At 40.8% G+C, this 21,184-nt stretch overlaps 1 protein-coding gene across 3 annotated transcripts in view; it reads left to right on the top strand.

Annotated features, from left to right (window-relative positions):
* PARP9 (poly(ADP-ribose) polymerase family member 9) overlaps window positions 1–21,184 on the top strand; it is a 33,005-nt gene that overhangs the window by 1,876 nt on the left and 9,945 nt on the right. The window contains exons 2-9 of one of the 3 annotated variants that reach the window (XM_070045453.1): window positions 2,259–2,478; window positions 3,250–3,331; window positions 4,138–4,171; window positions 6,802–7,646; window positions 10,174–10,401; window positions 11,685–11,885; window positions 14,883–14,946; window positions 17,707–18,072. In XM_070045453.1, the coding sequence (XP_069901554.1) occupies window positions 3,317–3,331; window positions 4,138–4,171; window positions 6,802–7,646; window positions 10,174–10,401; window positions 11,685–11,885; window positions 14,883–14,946; window positions 17,707–18,072 (1,753 nt within the window). In that variant the 5' untranslated portion in view covers window positions 2,259–2,478; window positions 3,250–3,316. The remainder of the gene's footprint in view (window positions 1–2,258; window positions 2,479–3,249; window positions 3,332–4,137; window positions 4,172–6,801; window positions 7,647–10,173; window positions 10,402–11,684; window positions 11,886–14,882; window positions 14,947–17,706; window positions 18,073–21,184) is intronic. The other 2 variants (XM_030858279.3, XM_060298145.2) reach the window with 2 other exon arrangements.

Here is a 21,184-nt window from a genome sequence, read left to right as displayed (position 1 = left end):
AGAGCACTCTGACCAAGGTGAAGTCCCAGAGCTTCCTCCCCATGAAGGCAAAGACCCAGAGGTGAAGGAGAGTTTGGAGAAAATCGAGTAGTTTCGCAGCACTGTAGTTCCGCCGGAGCATTGGGTATGTAATGGGGAGGCTGGGAAACGGATGTGGCAAAGAGACCCTTGAATGCCAGGCTGAAGAGCTTGATCTTTACCACAGGTGATGGAGTCTGCTGAAGGTTTTGAGCAGAGAGTGCTTTTCAAATAAATGCCTTCTTTGTGAGGAAAAAAAGATGCTTTTGTGTAAAAATGCTTCTGGAAGGACACAGGAGAAGCTAATAACAGTGATTGCCTCTGGGAAGGGAATTTAGTGAGGGGAGTAGGAGGGAGCCTTTTATACTTTCAAAATTTGAACAATTCAAACAATAAAACATAAAATTAAGTACATTTAAATGTTTAAAAAGAATGTATTGCCATAGCTCAGGCAAGGGGCCCTGAGGCCCTGAAGTGAAGTGGTAACAATGGGCAAGGAGGGTAGGGCCGTATCTGAAAGTGATTTAGGTGGACAAGACCCAGTGATGAGTTGAATATGGGACAGAAGAGAAGATTCTAGATTTCTTGACTTGAGTGATGAATGGTGTATCATTTACCAAGCTGTGGAATCTAGGAGATAAAGCATGGATTTTGGAGGGGGTTGGGTGAGGGTGGGTAGCGGTGCGGGGAGTGGAAATGAGGAGACTATGGGTCCAGTTTTGCAGAGGCTGTGTTTGAGGGGACTATGGGACGTTCAGGTAGTCTTGAAAAGTGAGGCTTAGGAGAGCCTAGAGATACAGATGTGGGAGTCATATTTGTATCTGGTGAGTTGAAGTCGTGAGAGTGGATGAGATCACCCTTTGAGGGTGTACAGAATGAGCTGAGACGTGCCTCTTGACAAAATCCTGGGACAGTTGACTGAGGCTGAATCCAGGGGAAAGGTCTGTAAAGGCAAAGTGAGAGGTAACAAAAGAACCAAGGGAAGATGGTATAGGAGAAGCCAAAAAGCAGAGGTTCAGGAATCAGAGAATGAAATGAAGAATGAAACTATAGAGAGAGGTCAAGTAAAGATTAGGACAGAAGAGAGTCCACTGGGGTTAGCCACGTGGAAGACACTGCGAGCAGTTTCAGAGGAGGCTGGGGATGAGCTGGGAGTCAGACTGCAGTGGGCTGAGCAGACAGGTGGATGGAGAGTCAGCTCCTTCATGCTGCCCATGAAGAGAAAGGAACATAGTAGGAACCAGTGATGGAAAGCTGGGAAGGCTTTTGTTGCTATTGTTGTTAAAATAAAATAGAAGAGATTGAATGTTTTGGACAATACGCTCCTTGTTTTTAATTTCTTTGGGGTTAAAAGAGTGTCATCCGCCACTGTCAAGTCTATCCCAGAGCCCTTGAAGCCTGGTCTGAACAAGAGTATACCCAGAGAAAACCATAATTCAAAAACAACACATGCACCCTATGTTCATATCAGCACTATTTACAATAGCCAGGACATGGAAGCAACCTAAATGTCCATCAACAGAGGAATGGAAAAGAAGATGTGGTACCTATATACAATGGAATATTACTCAGCCATAAAAAGGAACAAAATTGGGTCATTTGTAGAGACGTGGATGGATCCAGAGAGTGTCATACAGAATGAATTAAGTCAGAAAGAGAAAAGCAAATATCGTATCATAAAGCATATATGTGGAATCTAGAAAAATGGTACAAATGAACCTATTTTCAGGGCAGGAATAGAGACATAGACATAGAGAACAAATGTATGGATACCAAGGGGGAAGGGGTGGGGAGGGAGGGCTTGGGAGACTGGGATTGACACATATACATTATTGATACCATGTATAAAATAGACGGTTTCTGGGAACATACTGTATAGCACAGGGAACCCTACCTAATATACTGTGGTAACCTAGATGGGAGGGAAGTACAAAAGGGAGGGGATATCTGTATGTGTATGGCTGATTCATTCCGTTGTGCAGTGGAGGCTAACACAACATTGTAAAGCAACCATAATCCAATAAAAATTAATAATGAGAAAAAAAGAAAACAAGTGCAACATCATCTAAAGAAAAACCCACTGGAAGCCCACAGTGGGAGCAGATGTGGCAGTTTTCCTTCTTTTGTGAAAACAGCAGTGCCCTCTGGAGGCAAAAATGCGTCTTCTCCCTGCATTTTTGGATTATACTTGGACTTGCAGCTTTTCCTGACATGTAAGAATAATCCTCCTGCCAATGCAGGTCACACGGGTTCGAGCCCTGGTCCAGAAAGATCCCACATGCTGCGGAGGAACTAAGCCCGTGAGCCACAACTACTGAGCCTGCACTCTAGAGCCCATGAGCCACGACTACTGACCCCAGATGCCTAGAGCCCGTGCTCCGCAACAAGAGAAGCCACTGCATTGAGAAGCCCGCGCACCACAACGAAGAGTAGCCACTGCTGGCCGCAACTAGAGAACCTGTGCGCAGCAATGAAGAACCAACAAAGCCAAAAATAAAATAAATAAGTATTACCAAAAAAAAAAAGAAAGAATGATGGTGCTCTGATGCTGTAGAGAGTCGCACAAAATTTTCCTATTGTAGAGGCATCAGAAATCATTTCAGAGGCCTAGAGGCAACTATGTGGAAACAAGTGTGGGCAACGGTGTCTTTAAGCATTTTTATTATTATTCTCTTCAAAATTCACAGTCTTTCATTCCTACCTGTTAGAAGGAAAAATTATTAAAATATGTTTTCCCACGGTCTCTGATTTTTATCCAGACAATCCCCTTTCTAATTCGATCAGAGATATTTATCACAAACTCAGTAACGTATGTCCTCCACAGGCATAAGCACAGTTCCCTCTCTTTGGACACCCTTCAGGGGTCTTCACTCACCCATAGGCTGGTTTTTTCCTCATTGCTCTTTGAATGCTGTGCTTAGTTTTACCATTTGGTATCATCATCCTCTTCTAAATATGTAAAAGCCTGCTTCGTCCTTTAAGGCCTGGCTCTAGCCTCACCTTCCTCATAAAGCTTTCCCTGCTGTAGCCCATACAGTTATTTCCCTTCTTTGAATCTCTCTGTAAAGGATAGAGGGTAAACAGTAACAACAGCAGCAAAAGCAATGTGTGCGTCTTCACCGAGTGAAATTAAAAATCACTCAAGATCAGAAATCTTGTTTAGTCTTCCTGTTGTGTATTCTCACCAAATTCCCTAAGATGCTCATCATATTACATCCTATTCATTCCTAGAAGGAGGCCGCCACGTTTGGGAAAGACAAAACAGAGTAAACATTGAAAGACCCCAGAGACCTGGAGGATGGACTTTTCCAAGGTAAAAAGCATAAATGTATATAAGTAATAAACTTTGATCAGCACGTGAATAGTTCTTCCTGTAATAGCAAAAAATCTGGGGTCTTCAGTTATAACTGGTATACTTATTTGGTTTTACTCTCCCAGTAAAAGTTTTCTCTTTGCCCCATGCGAGAGATGGGGACTCAGAATATGCTAGTATAATCAACAGAGTCAACATGAGGATGGGTGATTTTTAAAAAAATGTCACCTCAGTATCATTTTTATTCTCTCTACTCATTCAACAATTCTACTTTTGCAGCACGCGGGGAGGAGGAGGATGGAGGAGGAATAAAAATAAGGGACTAGGGAAAAGGCACCTCATTTGTTTATCCTGAAAATTCCACATTCAGGCTTGTATCATGAAGTAAGCAATTGAAAGTGGTAGATGGGGAGGTGTAGCTGATGAGGCTCATGTCCCCATGTTGTTCTGTCTAGAGAAACCCCACAAACCTTTGGAGATTGGATCCTGTCCGAGAGTTTTGGGTCATTTTGGTCTGTGACCTTTGAGCCTTTTCAAGTGGTAATCTCCAGCCCCTCATCCCATCCAGAATTAAAAGTGCATTGGCCTCTAGGGAAGCGGGGTAGAGTCAGTGTTGGCTGGAACATTTAGTATTTCAGGTATCTCAGGCACACTGATTAAACAAACAAACGTGTTCCCCTTCCCCCTCAAACCCAGTGTTCTTAGGAAGGTTTCTGTTGCTTTGTGTTTATGAAGCGGTATTTGTTATCAGTAATCTGTAAATCATTCGGTCTCAATTTTTTTTAAACCACTCTCACTTTTCACAGGGTGTCGGAGCAGCAGCTTACAATGAGAAATCAGGTAGGATCACCTCACTCCCACTCTTGTCTCAGAAAATCTTTGCTCATATCTTTCCTCAGTGGAGAAAGGGGAATACAGAGGAGACTATCTCCCCCCACAGATGCTCAGGTGCGTGACTGCAGGACCTTGTGGGGACCGGGCATATGCCTCAGAAGGGGGACTGCTTCAGAAGCAACGTGGCACCAGCAGATGTGTTCCCTTAGGGCTCCCGTTGATCTTATCCTTTGCCCACAAGATGTGAGACCCTTCTGACCACAGCCCTAGAACTGAAACTGTTGATAAGAGGTGACCCACTGATTGTCTCCTTGCTCAACAAGGCTTGTAAGAGCCAAAACGGGGGCTTCCCTGGTGGCGCAGTGGTTGAGAGTCCGCCTGCCGATGCAGGGGACGTGGGTTCATGCCCCGGTCCGGGAAGATCCCACGTGCCGCGGAGCGGCTGGGCCCGTGAGCCATGGCCGCTGAGCCTGCGCGTCCGGAGCCTGTGCTCCGCAACGGGAGAGGCCACGGCAGTGAGAGGCCCACGTACCGCAAAAAAAAAAAAAAAAAAAAAAAAGAGCCAAAACAGAACCTGCCTAAACTTGGGTGGCCCACTTGAGATTTTCAACCAAAGCACAAGCCTGTTGGCTCGGACTACTCATGTGCTGCTGCTTTTAGGTGATTGTAATTGAGGTCACCAGAGGTTTTTCTAGGTGGCTCAGATTAGAAATGGGAATTGAAGTAAAAAATAATTACTACACTATAATCTGTTTTAGGGCACACATTTTTTTCACATCTCTGAAGTAAGGCTACTCTCTACCCACTGATAGGTTTAGTTGGCATCGTTTTTCCTTTCTCAGTGGCATATAATAATAATGCCTTAGACCCCATGAAATACACTGGCACAGGTTGGGTTCTCCAGGACGCGGAAACTGAGATGGAGTTAGGAATGCAGAAGGTAAAAGGAAAAGAGAAGAAACTGGATTGGGCAGGTGGAACCATCAGACTGTAATGTAAACCTGGCGAAGCTCTGCCAGTCTGGGCTTCCCTGGTGGTGCGGTGGTTGAGAATCCGCCTGCCAATCCAGGGGACACGGGTTCGAACCCTGGTCCGCAAAGATCCCACATGCGGCGGAGCAGCTAAGCCTGTGCGCCACAACTACTGAGCCTGCGCTCTAGAGCCCGCGAGCCACAACTACTGAAGCCCGTGCGCCTAGAGCCCATGCTCTGCAACAAAAGGAGCCACTGCAGTGAGAAGCCTGCGTACCACAACGAAGAGTAACCCCTGCTCACCGCAACTAGAGAAAAGCCCACATGCAGCAACTAAGACCCAATGCAGCCAAAAATGAATTAATTAATTTAAAAAAAAAAGCTCTGCCAGTCTGAGGTTGCTCATTGGCAGAGTCCCACATTGGACATCAATGGCCTTGTTCAGCCATTGATGGGAGCCACCCTGAGAATAGCGTGACCTGGGTTGGAAGGCTGAGATGGGCCCTGAGGGGCTAACAACTGGAGGCTGTCAGCTAACCATACTGCCCCCTTCACTGAAGGGGGATCTGAGCAGCACATCATCTTGCTGCCACATGCAGTAAATAATTTTTAGCCAATCAGTTTTTTTTTTTTTTGGCAGTATGCGGGCCTCTCACTGTTGTGGCTTCTCCCGTTGTGGAGCACAGGCTCCAGACGCGCAGGCTCAGCGGCCATGGCTCACGGGGCCAGCCGCATCACGGCAGGTGGGATCTTCCCGGACCGGGGCACGAACCTGCGTCCCCTGCATCGGCAGGCGGACTCTCAACCACTGCGCCACCAGGGAAGCCCAGCCAATCAGTTTTAATTCCACCAAAATCGCGCTACAAAACTAGAGTATGGTGGAGAATTGTTTACTGTCATATCGTCAGTGCTCCGCCCATGTGCTGGACTATGTCCCCAGGAGCATCCTCGACCAATGACTGATAAAAACTGGACAAATATCCCAGCTCCTTTACCCCTCTGGTGATATAATTCTGAGACACATGGTCTAAACTGTCCCCCTGTGGAGTTAAAGCTTCATTTGCTTTGTAACACCCCCTTTATTCATTTCTTTCCTTTCCCTGTCTCACTTTCCCACTCTCCTCTTCCCATCCCACACCCCTTGTGTTTTCTGGGATAACCTCCCAAATAAACTTACACTCAAACCTCCGCCTCAGAATCAGCTCCTAGGAGAACCCAAGCCAAGACACTGACAAAGGCTAATGAGTTATGAATAAAGCCTCCCCATATTTTTGACTCATAAGTAAGTCCTTTCTAATACTTGTGCCTTAAGCATGGGTCTTCCCACACTTGCCATTTTTATGTAGATTTTTAAAATCTATGAGCCCTGATATGCACAATTTTAAACCACCATCATTGTATCATAGTAGCTACCACTTATTGAATATTTACTGTATGCCGGGCACACGACTAAGCACTTTACGGTGACTTACCATTGAAAACTCTTGGATATCTTTGGTCTAATTACAGGTCTAGGTGAGAGGGAGAATCAGGAAGGGGCCTAGAGGAAGCTTGTCTTTCTTCTTGCACAGAAGAAGCTCAGTCTCCTGGTGTGAAGTAGAATTACATCCTTTTCAAAGGGACGCTTGCTCATTTCTTTATTTTTTATCTTCTCTCCCTTTCCAGAGATTGATAATCTCAGAGAAAACTACAGTCGGCAAATTTCCATTAATCACAATGACTTCAAAATTTTAAAAAATAATGAGAGTCAGCTGTGGGAAGTCCTCCAGAAAAAATTTAGCTGTATCTTTACCCTAGTTTCTCCAGCCCAGGAAGGTAACAGTGAGTCTCTACAAGTCTTCAGAAAAATGCTGGTGCCCAGGCTAGAGTTATCTGTCTGGAAGGGTGACCTCACCAGACATGTTGTTGACGTTGTGGTGAATGCAGCCAATGAAGACCTCATTCATGGGGGAGGCCTGGCCCAGGCCCTTGTGAAAGCTGGCGGCCTTGAAATCCAAGAGGAGAGCAGAAGATATGTTTCCTTATATGGCAAAATTCCAACTGGTGACATAGCTATCACAGGAGCAGGGAAGCTTCCCTGCAAACTCATTATCCATGCTGTTGGGCCTCGGTGGGGGTTAATGGATACACAGGAATGTATCGATAAACTGCGTAGAGCCATTACAAATATTTTGGATTTTGTCAATCGTAATGGGTACCCTGAGACAGTAGCTATTCCAGCCCTGAGCTCTGGGATTTTCCAGTTCCCTCTGGATTTGTGTACACAAGTCATTGTGGAAACTATCAAGCGTTATTTCCAAAACATGCAACTAACCAGTAATTTGAAAGAAATTCACCTGGTAAGCAATGAGGACCCTACTGTTGCTGCCTTTAAAACCGTTTCAGAAGCCATCCTAGGGAGGAACGAGCTGGGGTCCCGGGTGAGTCAAGAAGCCACCGACCTTTTCAATACTATGGTTGTGAACAACCTGACTCTCCAGATTGTCCAGGGCCACATTGAAATGCAGGAAGTAAGTCTTTGTTTTATTCTCTTGCACTCCCAAAGGGTATCCCTGAACTGTTTGTTACCTATCAAGTATGTTTTGAGCATATACTATTTCAAACACAGTTTAGAAAGCATCTTCTTAAGTAAGGTTAAGAGTATGGATTTCATAGCCAGACCATTTGGATTTCAATACTAGCTTTGCCACTTACTAACTGGGTGACCTGAACCAAATTACTTTACGGTTTGATCCTCAGTTTCCTCATCCGTAAAATAAGGATAATAATAGCATTTATATCTTAGAGTTGGAATCAATACACATAAACTGCTTAGAATAAAACTTGGCATGTTGTATTTATAATTATTATTGCCATTATTCTTAGGCACCATGAGGAAATAGAACAATCTTTGATTCTGAGGAACTTAAAATCTATTTTATTCTTTTTATGTAAAAAGATTCTCTATTTGAAAAATCTCGTTAGGGAGACAAACCATCTGAACATTTCTAAAGCAACCTAGCAATAATAAACAAAAAAGTCTTAATACAAAGTGAATTCATATTTAAGAGTATATACATTTGTGACAAGAGTGGAGTGTAGTAGATCAAGAAGGATTACTTCAGAAGATGTGAGTTTTAAATTGGCAGGAGAAGAGGTCTGGGTGGTTAGAAAGACGGATCAGAGAGATACAGAGGAATTGACAGATCAAAAGTAGTAGGCTGGACCAGTCAGGAGACCTAAGCAGAGCTGTAAATCGTATTCTGAGTATATGGCTCTGTGCCAGGAGCTGTGGAGGATACAAAGTGTAACGTAGCATTTAGCCAGGGATCATAGGGCACAAAGGTGAGGACCCTGACAGGGAGGGGAGAGAGTCAGGGTAACAGTGAACCTAGGTATTTCTGAATTAGTGCAGCTTCTCTGCCAGGCAGGGAGTACCTCGAAGGTGGAAATCGTGGCTTGTTCATCTCTGTAGCCTTGGGGCTGGTCTCTGGGCATGCAGCTGGGTGTTCAACAAATTACCGATGAGTAACTGAAGGGGGCAGCAGGGAGCAAGGGTTGCAACAGAGGAAGAGAGAGAAAGAATATAAGGCTATATTCTCTATTCTTCCCCTGGATCTGACTCTCCTATGGACACAATCAAATAGACTTAATCACAAGTGAAAATATGCCATTTATTGCCTGCAAGACAATTAGAAAGAAGACTGCGGGGACCCCATGAGATGAAATATTCATTTGATAAATCATTAATATGCCAATTTAAAATTAAAGTGGAAACATCCTGGTTGAGTAACTTATCCCTTTAACTAAAATTTTATTGTACTTAATTATTGCCAACACAAGGAACTTTAAAATTTGTAAAGGATGCCAATGCCCCCGACTTGCAAATTCTGATTTCACTTTCAAAGTGACACATTCATTAACATCCATGAGAAGTACCGAAGTTACCCCCAAAGGGAGCCAAAGCCATCAGGATGAATTGGGGGATCTGGGGACCCCACCAAGGAGGCCACCAAAGACTTTTATTTCCCACCAAAGACTTTTTAAATTTATTTTTATTTATTTATTTATTTTTATTTTTTATTTTATTTTATTTTTTATTTTATTTATTTTAAATATTTTAAATAAACATTTTATTAAATATTAAATTATTAATTTATAAATAATTTTATTTATAAAATATAAAATATTATAAATTATAATATAAATATAAATAAAAATATAAAATAAATATAAATAAATATATAATAATAAAAAATAAATATAAAAAAATATAAATATAAAAAAATTAAAAAAATATAAAAAATTATAAAATATAAAATTTATTTATTTATAAAATTTATTTATAAAAAATATAAATATAAAAAAATATTTTAAAAAATTTTAAAAAATAAAAAATTATAAAATATAAAATTTATTTATAAATAATATTAATTTATAAATAATAAAATGTTTATTAAATATTAAAATATTTTAAATATTATTTTAAATATTTTATTTTTAATTTATTTTATTTTTATTTATTTATTTATTTTTTATTTTTATTTATTTCCCACCAAAGACTTTTATGGCCCATTTGTGCTTTCTTTCACCATGTACTACTTACCTTAAAAAACACAAACTTTAGGGGATAGAAACTGCCTGAGAAATTTTATTTCCACTCTGTAAGACAAAATGAAAATTCACATAGAAACAGCGAAAAGTGATGACAGTGGGGCAGAGAGTGAAACCACTTATGGATAAAGCTTAAAACAAATCATAGAGAATGCTGTGAATCTGGGATATTGGGGGTATAAGCCAGCAAGGGGCTGACAGATGTTTGCAATAAAACTTGTATCATCTACATACTTTACCTAATTTCTGACTAGGACAGACAGATTCATGGCAGTCAAATGATCACGCTTTGGAAATTTTATATCCATTATTAAGTGATATTTCTGTGGATTTAGGATTTTCAAATGTATTTTTCAAAGCTCTTCAGGGAAATAAAGATTTAAATTAGTCATTTAAGAAAAAGTAATTTAACACTGAATCTTGTTCATTTTTTTCCCTTTTCAGACGAATGTAATTGTTAATTCTGTATATACACATGGTGGTCTTAGAGCTACATCTGTGTCAAAATCAATTCTACAAGCAGCAGGAGATGAAATAGAAAGGGAATTTAGCCAAAATATGACTAAGACACCACTAGATTCCCAGTTGGTACTGGTCACAAAAGGATTTAAATTGCCCTGCAAATACGTGTACCATGTGTTGTGGCCTTCAGGATATTCTGAACAAAAACTGGTAAGGTCAAAATAAATTTATCTTTCTGTATCTTCAGAGTCTATGTCGTCTGTTGAATTTCCATCCTGTCATTACATTCATGAAATGTTATTGTCAAGTGGAATAATCCCCATTCTCTAGTACTCCTGTGAATACCTGAAATATTAAACAGGTATTGCTGTCACAAGTTATCTTAAGAAGTTTAATTTAAAATATCACCTAACCCATGTCTAAATTTTAAGTGGACCTACGGCAAATAGACACAGAAACATCAGGGCTCCCTCAGTCTGCACACTTGTTCACGTCAGCGCACCCAGTGACCCTGTAGGCCTTTTACTAGTGGGCCTGGGATTCAGCCTCTCCATATCTCCTGCCATCTGTTAAATTCCAGGAGTACCTGGATCTCCCTTCCAATACCATTCCAGTCAAATCTATCGCCTGTGGCGTCTGTGCCTGTGGTGGAGCTTAGCTTTCTGCCTGACTCTACAACTGAGGGACGTAAATTACATGCATTAAAGAATAGGGGGAACCTACTGACAAGTGGAGAGAGGGAAACTTAATCCCCTTTTCTAACTTTGTCTATCTTTATTTTGTCTCCATTTCTGGTCTTCTCTTGTTTAGAGAGCCCTCAAATCCCAAATTGGTCCTCCAGTCACTCTCTACCCCTCAGTTTTTACTACATTAGTAAAACCTTCCTACATTAGTATAACTAATATATATTAGTGTAATTAGTATATGTAATTAGGATAATATATATTAGTATAATGTAGGAAGGTTATTAGATAACCTTCCTACATTAGTATTCAGTTTGAATGTTGAAACATTGATGGAAGTGTAAATCTGCCAAAAATAAATTATGTAACAGATCTTAATGACATTAAATAAATGTTGCTTACTTACTTTAACCTTTACCTCCTTTTATTAAAGCTCTTTATTTAGAGCTTTAAATAAAGCCTTTTATTAAAGCTCTTCTGACCCAGAAGTGGCAGGTAAGTGGGGATAAACTGAAGGTTGGCTCTCTAACCTGGGGAGAAGGCTACATAAACTGAGGGAAATCACGATGCTCAGACGTACTGAATGGCACAAAATGGACCACTTTCTGAGCCCTTTCATTTCTCATCATCTAACCTTATAGCTATAATGGGTCCCCTATGGAGTGGTACCTTTCCTGTCCTCTGAGGAGGGATGGACATGGCCCTGAGGAATAGTGGAGGCTGGCATTGTAAAATACAGGCAGGATTAAGGGGTAAGTGAAGTCTTATTTTTGACTCAAGGCTGATGTTGAATTTGTGTTTTTCCTGCAGACATTGGAAACTGCAATGAAGAAATGCTTGGGAAAATGCCTTGAGCTAAATATAACTTCCATTTCCTTTCCTGCCCTTGGGACTGGAATCTCTGAAGCAGCAGAGATTATGTTTAATGAAGTTTTAATGTTTGCCAGACACCATTTGCAACAATTAACTGTAAAGTTTGTGATCTTCCCAAAAGAACAGCAGTTATATAAGGTAAGTTAATGTCTTAGAAATGTACTTCAGTTCGTTTGTTCATTCATTCACTCAACAACATCTGTTTAGTATCTCCAGAGTAAGACACGGGGCCTGTTAAGTGCTGTACAGCATGGTGATGGTCTAACTTGGTGAAATTTAATTTTTATAAATTGCTCACTTCTGACCTAGTAAAGAATGTCATTGTACAAGCCATGTTAACCTCACTACCTAGCTTCTCTTTTGTCCTTTATTGGCATTTATTCTTCCCTCTGCTCCTTAAAGGTAAGGAGCCTCCTAGTTTTATGGGGTCCCCTACTCCTACCCCTTCTCTTTCCCACCTCCCAGGCTGTCTCCATGTGGGTGGTTGCCATTTTCTCTCTCCCTACAAGGAAACAGACTTGTTCTATCTTGTTCTTTTCTGGAACAAGTGTAAAGGTTCTTATTCCTCTTGCTGCCTCACTAGACACAGGGAGGTTTGTAGTGTTTACTGATTTCCATTGCTGATGTCAAGCTATCCATGTTACATCACTGAAGAAGGAATTGGAAAGAGGTGTTCACAGTGGGGTCTCATGAGCCAGTGTAAGCCAGCTCCAGTACACCACTGTCTCATCCACAGCTGACCTGAAAGATTGGTGAATTACCCAATGAAGTAGCTTACCTTCTTGACAAAATTAAACATCCTGTCATTCGAATGAAGTTCACCAGTCCTCCCCCCGCCCCCAGCAGAGGACTGTTACTGGGCCCAGATAGGTGCCCTGAGTACATCTCTGGACTGTCCATAAAGCACCACATCCCTGTAAGAGGAATGAACCACAACTAGAAAAGAAGGCTCTCATTCTCTTCAACATACAAACAGAAATGTAAATGGCGGTTCAACAATACAGAAAAGATCAACCACAGTCTGAGGGCTCCCCCAGGGGCTAATAATAACAGTAGTTGCCATGAGTTGCATCAGCCAGATACTGTGCCAAGAAGAAGCTGTCTCTCTTCATTCTCCCCTCAGTCCCATGATGAAGCCACTATTGTCATCTCCATTTTACAAATGGGACCAGAGGTTAATATGTACACACCAATCCAGTGGCTGAGCCAAGATACCAACCTGTGTCTGTTGGTCTGACCCCAAAGCCTGTGTTCTGAACCACTAAGCAAAACCACAGAAAAAATAACTTGAAAGATGATACAGCTTTCAGTTTTGTAACTCAAAGGAGAAGATTATCTTACAAAGTAACTTATGTTATACCCTGAACATTGACCATTCCTTCAGGCTTTTTTCAATGTTAACACTACATTATATCCATGTGGAGGTATGACGTGCACGTACACATATGTGTACACCTCTGGTCTTCTGCTAAGCACATCTTTTCTTCCTAAATAAGTCTTTCAATGAGGGGTGTATGTTCAGAAAGATCAGAGGGCAACTTACACAGTTCTTCACAGGGGGCATTACCTTGGCAAGGTCCCTACATTCCAGAAAATGGATTTGTCAGGCATCTAGAGTGGACCTGACTCAGGAAGACCAACCCATACTGAGCTCACAATAAAGTGATATTTATGTTCACACACTCATGAATTTCCAGTTCATGGATGACAATGAGTAAATAACTCCCCAGCTGACTGAAATACTGTGTTCACTCGTATTCCATGATGATAAGGGTCCTGGGTGCCACTGAGTATCTGTAAAAGGCCATGAACAGTCATTCATTTGGTTATTTAACAAATATGTATTGCATATCTACCTTGTGCCAGACATCACGTCTCAGAAAAAGGAACTCCTTACTAGGAACACATTCCTCACATGAGGTGTTAGTCATTCGTGGACAGAGCTGGAAAAACTGCCAAATTCTTGTCCTTTGGATCTACTTTTCCAAACTACTTGCAGCCTGTCTGCTTGTTATCCACACCCTCTATGTTATTGATACTGATTAAGTTACAGTTTTCTTTCACATTCAGTTCGAAAGACTTGCCTAAATGATTTCTAACCCTGCGACACACACTTTGAAGTGACTTTGTAAGAGAACTGATTTTTATCCATGTTGTGTTTGGCAGCTGTCATTAGTCTGTTTATCAGCGGATAATGTTATGTCATTTGTTTTGGAGGGCAGGGAAGTCTGTCCCTGTTATGACCTCTCCAGGTACTAAATAAGCATGGTAAGATTGAGGGCTTTTTTGCTCTGTAAATAGCAGCTGCAAATATAATTTATGAAGGAAAAGTACTACAGATTAAGAAACTTCATTATTAAAGTTCAGATGCAATGAAAAATGTAGTCTTTACTACGTTATTTACCATCTTTTTCAATGAAGAATTACTGCCAATTGCATCAACTTTAAACAAGGAAGACCCTGGGCATGGTGGTTCCAAACCCTAGGAGAGATGAGTTTTTTCAAATAGATACTATGTTAAAGGATCTACCTGGCAATATACATAAATCTTTGTGTGTAGACTGTCACATACTAATAATTATAACAATAGCTAACATATTGAATAGTTATAATATGCTGGGTACAATTATAAGCACTTTACAGGAATTGATCATTTATTTAATCTACAAACAAAGCATGGTGTGCGTATCACTTTTTAAAATGAATTTGTTTTATTGATTACAAGAGCATCTTCCTCTGTCTTCTTCAGTGACATATCCACAGCTTTAGTTCAGTGCCTAATGTGCAATTAGCAGGGCATTAATATCTATGAATGAATGAATAAATGAAGAAATGATATTTTGCCTTGGGATGTACATTCTCCTTTTTTGTATGCCAGATTTTAAGGTGTTTTTGTTTGTTTTTTCTTTTTCATTTTTCCTATACTTGTTTCCCCTACATGTTCTAATAGAGTGCAGTGCTGCACTTGCTGTTCCCGAGGACTTTCCTAAAGGCTGCTTTAGATTTGTGGCAGTGGAAATGGGGGATGAAAGAGTGGATGAGGTCAAGTATGTGAGTGTAGGTAGAGAGAGGGATTTTGATGACAGTGGCTAAAAGCCCCACTTAGGACTCTCGTCTCTGTTTTGCTTCTCGTAGGTTTTCAGCACTGAAATGGAAAAGAATAAGTTGAAGCTGCAGGGTCTCAACAATTACCCTGGTGGTGAGTAAGAAACTCACGGATCTAGAAATAGAGTCTACCATCATAGGCTCATTTTATTCTTGATCATCCGAACTAATGGAGGGGAGAAGATGAATAAATAAGCCAAACATGTTTCATTGTGCTCCTGCCTGGATACCAATGTGCTCTATACCTGACCATGATTCTGTTTTTGCTCAGTCTAGTTTCATGATATGAACAGAGAGAAGCTAAGTTGAAGTAGGTAATCCACAGTGTGGGTAGTTCGTTCACAAATAGATGTCTATTTTTTTTTTTTTCCATAAGCTTACTAGCCAGTTACGCTTTCTGATTTGAATGGAGTGCCATCTAAATGGGGTTACTTACTAGTAATCATAGAAAATACATCTAAGTAATACCAGATAATAATAAGTGGATTAAACCAATGCTACCCAAACCTGAGTAATCATTGGGATTGTGATGGTAGCTTTAAAACAAACAAACAAACAAAAATATGTATGGCCCAACTCTACAGATTCTGATTCAGGAACTTTGGGTCTGGGCCAAACATGTATATTTTTCAATGCTTCCTGGTCAGTTTTGCTGCAGAACCAGGTCTGGGGATCACTGGATTAAACCAATCCTGGTAGTTGTTGGAGAAGGATTAACTTTGTCTTATAACTCCATTCCTGTAGAGGAGTTTGAGTGGACTGAGATGGAACTGTGTCATGACAACTAGGATGTGTACTTCTGAAATAGTCTTTTAATCCACAGTGTTCTATAGATGTTAAGAACACCAGACATTCAACCAGCAATAGAAACTATTAGGCTATTTTCTATTAGGGTCGAAATGATTTGCTTATACCCTTTATTAGAAGAGTTCACTTTTGGACATTCAGTGTCCAGCAGTGTTGGAAATGAAGAAGAGGGAACTTGAAGAGCTCCTTCCTGTGACTGCACCTCTTATGGACCTATTTATCTATCTGTAAAATGGTGATAATGAGAGATTGTTGTGAGGATAACTGGAGATTATGTAAAAATGTTCTGTAAATTACGAAGCATTAAACAAATGCCAGGGGATAAATAATGAATGAGAGGATGGACAGACTCCCAAGCTGGCCTAGAAGAGGGAGAGATGCCCTTTGACTGGAAGGGAGCAAGAATGGCTTCATGGACAAGATGGTTCTAAGTTGGGCTTTGAGGATGGCAAGATTTTCAATGGCCAGAGTTGGTGGGGGTAGGGCACCCAAAGTGAAGAAAACTCACAGAAGCAAACAAATGCACTGCATGTTTGGGAAACCACAGTGACTCTAGGGAAGTTAGATAAGAGGAGTTTTAGGAGAGGATAATATGCAAGAGGAACATACAAATGTCCCTATATCATTAATCTGAAAAATGGGGCCAGGCGTTGCCATTTACTTCAGTAATTTTTGAGGACATCGATAAAGGAATTATAGTACAGGACAGTAACAGACATTAATAATGATTAATGATGATGATCTCAGATTATTAAGGAAAAGTTAAACTATTTAGGAAGGCAGGGAAGTATGTTTCTATTATAAGTATTTAACTAATAAATAGTTAAAGTGAATTATGTTTTGGTGCTAGAAGAGACTCCTTGAGTGATTTCAATAATTTAGTTACCTAGAAGAACAACTCTTCTTTCCTAATAATGATGGATAAATGAAATATCACCATGCATTGTTTTTATTTTCTCCTAAAAATAATATAAGCTCCCAGGCAGAACAAGCGTTTTTTTAAAAAGTATGTCATCAATATAAGAATCTCTGTCACTTTTTACTGTTGTCTAAAACTTTGGCTTTTATTGTTACCAGAGGGAGGCCATTCTCCCCCTCCTACTTTTAGGTATGTCCTGGTACTTTTTCATAGCTCCTGGTACCACCCAACTGCTATAATCAGGGGAAAAGATGCTAATGACCACTACTGTCCTGAGATCACTCACTGGGAAGCAGAATTGTATGAGCACTGGAGTCAGGTTGCCCACACACCTACCAGCTCCCTGGCCACCACTTACAAGTCCTATTACTATGGGCATGTTACTTAGTAACTTTCTGAATCAGTTTCCTCATTTGTAATATGGGTCCTACTAATAGTACGTATTTCACAGGATTGTGAGAATTGAATAAAATAATACATGTAAAGCACTTAGAATAATGCCTAGAAATATTAAGTGTTCAACTTACTTTTTCCCCTCAAAGTATGTTTCTGAGATTTATCCGTATAGTTAAAGTTCACTCCTTTTCATTGCTATAATATTCCATTGTTTAGCAGCACTGAACTCCAAATGTTGGTTGTGGAGGTGCAAAATGTCCTGTCATATACAGATAAGACATAAAAAGGAATCCCAGGTAGTGAAATTACGGGTATTTCTTTGTTTCATTATACTATGATAATTTCCAATTTTTCAAAAATTGGCTTTATCTATGGCTTTCAGAGATACTTGATTTTAAACCTGGTGGTAACAAGAGTTTATGGAATATCCCATTCAGCAAGAAATAATAGTTGGTTAGCATCCAGGATGAGATTACAAGGTGAACTCATCTGTAAATTGACAAATGCAACACAGCAGGGGCAAGACATGATAAGCTAAACTCTGTGTCCCCAAGGAGACTGTAAACTATACATTTAGATTTTCTTTGTACCCAGCAAAGCTCTCAGAGATAGGTACTTAATTGAGGCTGCTACTGCTAAGGATGCTCAGGGCAAACAGTGGCTATGGTGTTTTGTTCTGTACTGGTTTAAAACCCACCTGCTTTCTGTGGTTGCTTATGATAGTGTTTTCAGTCCCCCAGGGAACCAGAGAGAAGAGAGAAAATAGATTTCCTGTCCTCAATCTGATGGGATCCGATCAGGAAAAGATAGATGAGGCCCAAGCGTGGATCCAGAGGATACTGACCCTCCAGGACTACCACATCATTGAGGATATGCATATCCTCTACCTCGGGAAAAAGAAACATGACTATTTGTCTGAGCTTCAGAAAACCTCATGTGTCTCTATCTCAGAGATGATCAGCCCGGGAAAAGCACAGTTAGAGATTAAAGGAGCCCAGGCTGACCTCTTTAAGGCAGTTATGAACATTGAACTAATGCTGTGTGAAGTTCAAGAGGAAATGGCAAGAAAAAAGGAGCGCATCCTTTGGAGCTTGTCAGGTGAGTAACTTTCAATTAAGTTGGAAAGTCAGCCCTTCCAACTTTTGGGCGTGAGCGTGCACGTGTGTAAGTGAGTGACAGATAGAATGGAAGAGGAGAGAGAGCAAACCATGCTGGGTCTGTTAGGCCATAACTTTTATAACCGTTTTTTGGCTCTTTCTACCAGCAGGGTTAATTATTAGTAAATGAACACACACACACACACACACACACACACACACACACACACACACACACACGATTGGGTTTACTGATGATGACATGGATTGCCTAAGAGGCAATTATGAGGAAAGCCCAGGATAACCCAAGACCAGGCTCTAGGGAAAAAAAGTACATCCTTAATTCTGCAGATGGAGCATTCAAATGCAGACACATTCCACTTACTTAATTCATTTCTTTAATAGAGTTTTATTGCAATTATTTATTGCTGACAGCGTTAGGAGCCCTAAAATTACTTTGAGCCTTCCCACCAGAGTAAATTTCATTGGTACTGTGAGGTCCACTCAAGTATCACTCATTCAATGGGGCAAAACCTATCAGGATGACTGTGGGAATTTGGGTCTGGAGAGATCCTTTTAACTTAGCCCTAGAGCTAATTGAGAGATCATACCATTGAAAATACTGTCTTGGGAAATTGAGGCTTATTTCTTTCATTTATTCAACTAATGTGTATTGCATCCGTGTTATGTGAAGCATTGTGCCAGGTGCTTGGGATACAGTGATAAGATGAACATTGTTCCCACTCAAAATCTAACTGGGGGGCTTCCCTGGTGGCGCAGTGGTTGAGAGTCCGCCTGCCGATGCAGGGGACGTGGGTTCGTGCCCCGGTCTGGGAAGATCCCACATGCCGCGGAGCGGCTGGGCCCTTGAGCCATGGCCACTGAGCCTGCGTGTCTGGAGCCTGTGTTCCGCAACGGGAGAGACCACAACAGTGAGAAGCCCGCGTACCGCAAAAAAAAAAAAAAAAAAAAAAAAATCTAACTGGGGAAACTGAGAGGTAAGCAGGTTACTTATGAACAGGAAGGTGAAAGTGCTCTGGAAACAACTAGGTGAGGCACCTAACCCAGACTTGGGAGGTAAGGGGAAAGCTTCTCAGGGGATGTGTCACAAATGGAGAAGTGAAGAATAGGTAGGAGTTAGTAAGGCAAAGAAAGAAACTTTCAAGAAATCAGACCATAGCTGGGCCTAGGTTATGCAAGACTTTATAAATCACATGAAAGTGTTCAGAGTTTTTCTTGAAACAAATGGAGAGCCTTGAATGATTTTAAGCAAAGACAAGGTCAGACTTGTATTTTAGAAAGATCACTGGATGTAACATGCAGAGTGACTTTAGTGCAAAAATTCAGAGGTAAAACTTCAGAGAACGTCTTATTTTCACCATGTGTTTGTAAAAATAGTTCAGGCAGATATGGTCGAAGTGAGTGGGAGTTTGCAATAAATGTTGTATCCATAGTCCACAGAAAACCCAATGTCAAAAAACATGGACAAAAATACTACTTAAGAATGAGACCCAAGATTATGATTTCTACTTAGCTCTTAAAACATAGTGAATGTGGGTGTTTAAACTGACATTGACACTTCTCAAGAGAACAAGGTAGAAAATAACACTGATGTCCTGTAATGCTTGTGGCATTACTTTAACTGCATTCGTAAAGTTGGCCCATTCTCCTAGCTGTTGGCGATTTAGTCATGTTAAGTCCCTTGCTCTGCTGCAAGGTGGCATTTTTTGGCAGTTGATGACTAAGCATATTATTCTACAGCAGCGTTTCAGAGGTTCATAGAGACTCACCCCCTCTTAATCAGGTTAAGATCTACATTAACAAAATGAATAATTTTTTTTTTTTTTTTTTGCGGTACGCGGGCCTCTCACTGTTGTGGCCTCTCCCGTTGCGGAGCACAGGCTCCAGACGCGCGGGCTCTGCGGCCATGGTTCACGGGCCCAGCCGCTCTGCGGCATGTGGGATCTTCCCGGACCGGGGCACGAACCCGCATCCCCTGCATCGGCAGGCAGACTCTCAACCACTGCGCCACTGGGCAAACCCAAAATGGGTAATTTTCAAATGAGTTATTACTACAGGGAGCATCAGCTATCCACCACAACAGTATGTTTTAAATGATAGAAGTTAGGCATATGCTCCTCTTTTATGGTTCTCTTTTAATCCTTCCTGGTGAGTGTTTCTGATGGCAGGACTTCGTGGATCTTTGAGTTTCCGGTGCCCAGCTCAGTGCCTGGCATGTAATAGGAGCTCAGTAAATGTTTGCTGAACTCAAGAGAACTGAACTCTAATACTATACTTTATAAATGTGAGCTATTGCTCTCCAGATTTAATTTACAGTCTCTTTGAAATGTCTTGGCTTTGGTGTTCCTCTGCTATGGAGTTATGTTCCTCCTGCTTTCCTGCTTTCTGGATTTACAGCTTGGCCCTCTATAAGTTTCTCTGAATTTATCATCTGCTTTTTGTGGTTAAATTGAGCCCACTCAATTAGATAATGTGCTAGGGATTAGGTCATTTTAGTATACTTGGTCTTAAGTCAAATGGAAAGTAAACTGAAAGAAAAGAAGCCTTTTTTGGTGTTTTCATATGTCCATCTGTGTATTTAGTCCAGTAAGGAGCTCCTTTGGGCAATAAAAGGTTGTCCCTTGAATGTAAAGTAGGAAAGAAGTTAAGGAAGGAAAGAAGGAAGAAAAAGAGGGAAAAGGAAGGAAGGGAGGAAAGACATGACACCACAAACTATTAATCTCCAAATTTTGTTCTTCTTGGTTGGGTGGCCTATGAATAACATATATACTAAATATTCTGCCTTGCCCCTTACAGAAAGCACTGGTGAAAGCCAGGTTTATAATCTTGGATCTGTACTTATTAACTTTGTGATATTGAGCAAGTCACTTAACTTCTCTGAGTTTCAATTTCCCTATTTGTAAAACTGTGTTAATTATTTCAGTGGTGGTTTGTAATACCCAAATGAGGTAGAGATACAAAACTGTTTCGAAAACTTTGAAGTATTACATAAATGTCATACCATTTTCCATCACCCCTTAACATTTTCTTATGCTTATGTTTTTTGTTGATTGGCATCCTGGCTAGAAATACAAACATTTCCTATTAGCAAT

The sequence above is a fragment of the Globicephala melas genome, chromosome 4 (assembly GCF_963455315.2).
Source record: "Globicephala melas chromosome 4, mGloMel1.2, whole genome shotgun sequence".
NCBI classification, from domain to species: Eukaryota; Metazoa; Chordata; class Mammalia; order Artiodactyla; family Delphinidae; genus Globicephala; species Globicephala melas.
This window is presented reverse-complemented; position numbering and strand designations above follow the sequence as displayed.